The following is a 5,586-nucleotide window of genomic DNA, read 5'->3' as shown; positions in this document are numbered from 1 at the left end:
TGCCCTGCGACCCGCCCGTGCCACACGTTTCCACACGCGCTGGGTGGCGCGGCCAGGGCCGGGTCGGGGTCCCTGCCGGGACACGGGGGCCGCAGGCAGGCAGGGGTGGGCACAGGCACCGAAGGAGGCGGGACAGGTCACTTAAGAACACTCGGTGCCCCGGGAGTCTGGGCAGCAGCGGCGTTAGAGGTGCAGCCGGCTCCTCCCCGTGCAGTTCAGGGGGGAAACTGAAGCACGGGGCTGCCCGTCCCCGGGCACAGGCACACCGCGCCCCTGCTGAGCCGTAACCGCCAGCCCCGATATGGGGACCGGAGCCAGTCGCTCCGGTGTGCGGTGCAAAGCTGGGGCACTCCTGGAGAAGGACACAGACATGGCACCCAGCGGAGGGGGCTGGGGACACATAGGGGCCTCTCCCGACAGCTGCAGAGGGTCCTGGAGATCCCCAGGGACCCAGTCCCAGCACCTGCAGCTGCTCTGAAAAGCCACAGCCAGGCCACGCGTCTGCCTGGCAGCACCGACACGCGGTGGGTGGGGACGCGGGGAGCTGGAGGGGGATCTGCTGCAGCCCCACGGTGTGTCACGCCAGGGGCAACAGGCAGCTGGACAGAAAATGGACTAGGAACAGATCTGCAAGAGAGCCGAGGACCTCTCCTGGCTGACCTGCCAGTTGCTCCCTCTCCAGCCCCCTGGAAGCAAAGCTGCAGCAGGGCTGCCACCATCAACCAAGGGTAACTTTCAAACAGCGAAACAAAAGTAAAAATAATTTCACAGCTTTGACAGGAAGGTGTTAAACGCTCCGCCGCCGGGAGGGAGGCTCACAGAGGCTGTCTGAGGATCCATCTCTGCAAAGAGGTTGTTCTGAACAGTAAACAAACAAGAAGACATTGCTCACTGCCATGTCAGAAGCAGTCTGATCACTCGAGCATCCTTCCTTGGCATTTATTGCTAATCTGCTAATTAGTCGGGAAAAGCAGTTGCCTCCTTAGATGTAAGGGAGCAGCAGCTGGGGAGAGCACCAAAACAAATCAGCTTAACTCTGCCCTGTCCCCAGGTTTCACCCGCGCTGGCAGAGAGGTCTGGGATTTCCACCACCACCTCACTGGGGCTGAGGGTGACGAGACCACCCAGAGAAGGGAGGGGAGGAGGATGGGGCTGCAAACCCGCCACTGTGCTCCCAATCTTGTCTGTGAGAGCATCGGGTCTCATGGGTAACAGGCTCGCTCTCTCCTGCTCCCCCAAGTTAGGTAAAAATCCCATCTTTAAATACTTGTATTGTTTTCCCTGTCGACAAAGCAGAGCGCTGGGTCCACTTGGAGCTCGTCAACACAGGCAGTGACCCAGGAAGAGAGCAGGCAGAACGGGCAGGGCCCAGGACATGGTGTGAGCAGTGCTTGTTCTGGCAAGAGCTCAGCCCATCACAGGGAACAGCACTTTCCTCCTGCTCAGCGGTACTTACCAGTGCTGCTCCAAAAGGGAAACTACTGGAAGAACTACAGGAATTACTGCAAGAAAGATGCTCCATCCTCTGTTTCACTCTGGTGAGTTTGGGCTGACTCTTTTTGCAACTGCAGTTCTAGTCAGTTTAAAAGAACAAAAAGGGAAAATTAGCAAAAAGCTTCCCAGAAAAAAAAAACCCAACCTTGACCTTTCTTGGGCATTAAAGCTGAATGGCAAAGACAGGGAAAAACCTTTCCCCATTAGCATCAGGGTCCATTTACAGCCACGAGAAGAGAACACTGAGCAGCAGGTCCCCTCTTTCTGGAGGAGAGCTGAAAGAGCAGACTCAGCCGGCAGCAGCAGCCCCACCAACAGCGCTGATAGGGTGACCTCCAGTGGGATGAGGAAGACATGACAAATCTCACGTTACATGAAGAGGAAACTTTATTTTAAACCCATCTCTGTGCATTATAAAGAAGCAGAAAGGGGAAAGAACAGGATCCTTTGGAGCTTACTGTTACCACCCCAGGGCACTCACGCAGCTACAGAATTTCAAGCTGGTTGTGACAAGTCGACTCCTGACACTGTGGTAGAGAGGGGTGTAACAGTCAGCTCCACCGAGGTGAAGGGAGGGCTGAAAGGGCACTACGTGCACGCAGACGGAGTCGTATCCCCGCAGTCCGACATTCCAACCACCTGACAAGCTCAGCAGACGGCACTCGGAGGCACAGCAGTGGCCAATGCAGCCCCATGAGATCCGGCAACACGGGATGGGGTCCTATCTCCCCTCTGCACCGCAGGAAGAGCTTCCTCCGCCGGCCACACAGGCAGGCACCCGGCAGGCACAGCTGCTACCTGGGCTGCCGCACCACCCCGAGCAGCTGAAACCCCGCTCAGCAAAGAGCCGTTCACTGGGGCTCGCTGACCAGATGCCAGCAGTCCTTGCTCAAGCAGAGATGACTCCTGCCTTCCCTGAACCGCACGGTAAGGAGTACAGCCTGGCAGCCTTTGACACGGGAACTTGTCAAAACACAGTTTCAGACAGCTACAATCACATTCATTTTGAAACATTCTCCTGCCTTCCCCTAACAACTCTGCAAGCCCCCACGTTCCGCAGCAGCTCTCCAGTTACAACAGCAGCTGGCTTGTTTCTGTAACTCCCCCAAACTACACCCACACATGGCATCAGTGTTTCAGGACTTGGCACAGGGCTCCCCAGATGCTCCTCCAGCAGACCGAGGGTGTTTTCCCGTGCTGCTAGCTCCCCTGCCTCCACCCTGCTTCCTCTTCATTTGGCCCTGGGACTCTGCTTTAAGGGTCTTGATCCAGAAGCCATCAAAAGAGCCCGGAGCCTGGTATCCTGGCTCCTGAGGATCGAGGGCATCTTTGCTGAGTAGGACACATATGGCAGGAATGTTTCTCTTCACTGTCAAGGCATCGAGGCCTGCCTCAGGCACAATCGGTTCCCAGATCTCTTCGATCTGTTTGAAGAGCACTTTGGTGATCTGGTGCAGCTCTTTGAGCCTTCGTTTCATGATTTCCACACAGGTAATAGTCTTGCTGACAGCCTTGCCTGAGCCAGTGAAAAGGATCTGCCTCACCGAGTCCAGCTCCATCTTGCTGATGGCATAGCCCATCAGATTTCTGATTTTGCTCCCATCCTTCACTTTCATTTCAATAATATCAGGGGGCAGGTCAGTGAAAGGATGAGGACAAGGTTTCTCCACAATTTTGGTCTTCTTATAGTTCTCCATTCTGCAGTGCTAAAAATGGAAAAGGATCCATTACCAGAAACTCACACTGCAACTGCTGTGCAAAGGCACCCTCCCTGCAATTAGCTACAACCTTTCCTCTAAAGGGCACGCTGAGCTACTGGAGTTGGGGATCCTGAAAAGGCATATCCAAAAGATCACCAAGAACGCCTTCCCCATGCTGAGGACTCACCTGTATCGCAGTCTTCCTCAGCAAGTACCTACAGGATGAACACTGCCACAGGGCAGCCTGGGCCCTGACAGACAGGTGGGGAAAAGGAACAGGGTTGGTGTTGCAGGCTTAGGCAGGATGAAGTGAAAAGAACAGGCTGTATCTCAGGAAAAAACAGAGAACAAATGGGTGAGCTGAGGTTATTGGGAACAGAAGCCAGGAGGATACTGATCACAGCTCCACTCCATGAACAGCATCAGAACGTGCACATGATGAGCCCAGGCACAGCTCACCTGCAGCAGCTCAGTTACATACAGTAACAGGGTCATGGGACTCTGAGCCTGACAACTGGCCAGCCTAGGTGAAAGGCCATGGACTGGATACTTGAAAAAATAGTGCAGGCCACAGGGAATATGGCAAGACAGGGGTTGAAGGCTGGAGAAAAGTGGCCAGCAAGAAGCAAGACAACAGAAAGGCACACGATGAACTAAAAAAGGATTCTCCAAGGGAAAGTGAGAGATCCAGTCTCATAGCTCCCTCCTCTGCCAAGGCAGGATCCCTCTACTGGTATCATGACTGAGGCCTGCCTAATCTGTGTAGGGCACCTCCCACCCCACCACAGAAAGCCCAAGGTGCGCAAGCACGCAGCACTAAGGCTTTGTTATCTGTAGGCTCTTGAGCTTCGTTTCACCCAGAGCCAGCACAGAATCATTTAGGTTGGAAAAGATCCTTGGGATCACCGAGTCCAACCACCAGCCCTACTCTACAAAGTCCTCCCCTACACCACATGCCCCAGCATCTCATCTAAACGATCCTTAAACACATCCAGGGAGGGTGACCCCACCACCTCCCTGGGAAGCCTATTCCACTGTCTGACCACTCTTTCTGTGAAAAATTTTTTCCTAATGTCCAGTCTAAACCTCTCCTGTTGGAGTTTAAAGCCATTCCCTCTTGTTCTGTCACTAATTATCTGTGAGAAGAGACCAGCTGGGAGCTGTAGAGAGTGATGAGGTCTCCTCTCAGCCTTCTATTCCTCTAACAGTCCCAGCTCCTTCTATCGCTCCTCACAGGATTTATTCTCCAGGCCCTTCTCCAGCTTCATTGCCCTCCTCTGCACTCGCTCCAGCACCTCAATATTTCTCTCGTATTGAGGTGTGGCCTCACCAACGCAGAGTACAGGGAAACTATCAGCCTCCTACTTTTGCTGGTCACACCATTTCTAATACAAGCCAGGATGCCGTTGGCTTTCTTGGCCACCCGGGCACACCGCTGGCTCATGTTCAGCTGCTTGTCAGTTAGAACCCCCAGATCCTTCTCCTCCACAGCTCCAGCCACACCTCCCCAAGCCTGTAGCCATGCAGGGGTTGTTGTGGCCCAAGTGCAGGACCCGGCACTTAATCTTGTGGAAGCTCATCCCACTAACACTGGCCCACCGATCCAATCTATCCAAGTCTCTCTGTAGTGCCTCCCTATCGTCATGTACATCGATGCTGTACCCCATCTCCTATGGAGACAGGGAAGGTCAATACCCCTTCTCTGTACCTACAAAACACGTCCCTCCCTGGCAGCCCTTGCCCCCCGCGTGGCAGCCGTCCCACATCGGTGCCTGGGGGGCCGGCACGCACCTCGATCTGCTAGGGAAGAGCACCGCCAGGATCTGCAATAGGGGCTGGGCTGCCACAGGATGGCTGGTACCGTTGGAGCTCTCTGCTGCAGGAAGGCCAAGCTATTACTGAGGTGCTGCGACGTGGGCGGTTAAGGGGGCCTGGCTAAACCCCTGCTACAGGGATTGGGGGCGCAGACGAGGCTAGTTTTATGGGGCCCTGGGAAAGGGGACGCCACTGCGACAGGAAACGCACGACGGGGGGAGGCCAAGCGCCGGCTACCGCCGTAGGAGGGATGCCAAGTGGCTTCCACAGGGGCCTGAGGGGAAACAAGGGCGCTGCTATGGGGGATGAGGCGGGCGAGGGGGAGCGACAGACCCTATTACGGGGACCTGAAGAGAGGCCAGGCCGCTGCTGTGGGGGATAAGGCAGCGGGGAGAGGGAAGCCCCATTACGAGGGCTTGTAGGGCGTCCAGGAGCCGCTGTAAGGGCCCGTGCTGCACTATTACGTGCCTAGGGGGAGGCCAGACCTCGCTATAGCGGGAACGCGGGAACGACTCTCACCTGCGACCGCCTCAGCACACGCCTCGCCAGAAAATGGCAGCCAGCCCCAGGCGCGCGC

At 55.8% G+C, this 5,586-nt stretch overlaps 1 protein-coding gene across 2 annotated transcripts; it reads right to left on the bottom strand.

Annotated features, from left to right (window-relative positions):
* Positions 1 to 1,868: 1,868 nt before the first annotated feature.
* Positions 1,869 to 5,580, bottom strand: RPP25L (ribonuclease P/MRP subunit p25 like). 2 transcript variants are annotated; one of them, XM_026865445.1, is made up of 3 exons: positions 5,529 to 5,567; positions 3,382 to 3,517; positions 1,869 to 3,200 (listed from the first exon to the last, which is right to left on the bottom strand). In XM_026865445.1, exon 3 carries the CDS (start codon positions 3,189 to 3,191, stop codon positions 2,631 to 2,633), a length of 561 nt encoding a protein of 186 aa, XP_026721246.1. In that variant the 5' UTR covers positions 3,192 to 3,200; positions 3,382 to 3,517; positions 5,529 to 5,567; the 3' UTR covers positions 1,869 to 2,630. The 2 variants fall into 2 exon arrangements, with proteins under 2 accessions (XP_026721246.1, XP_026721244.1); XM_026865443.1 differs by lacking the exon at positions 3,382 to 3,517 and having other exon boundaries at positions 5,529 to 5,580.
* Positions 5,581 to 5,586: the final 6 nt, after the last annotated feature.

Source organism: Athene cunicularia (genome assembly GCF_003259725.1).
Source record: "Athene cunicularia isolate RWA chromosome Z unlocalized genomic scaffold, athCun1 chrZ_part1, whole genome shotgun sequence".
In the NCBI taxonomy this organism is placed as follows: Eukaryota; Metazoa; Chordata; class Aves; order Strigiformes; family Strigidae; genus Athene; species Athene cunicularia.
The sequence above is the reverse complement of the archived record's forward strand: the minus strand, read 5'-3'. Positions and strand labels throughout refer to the sequence as shown.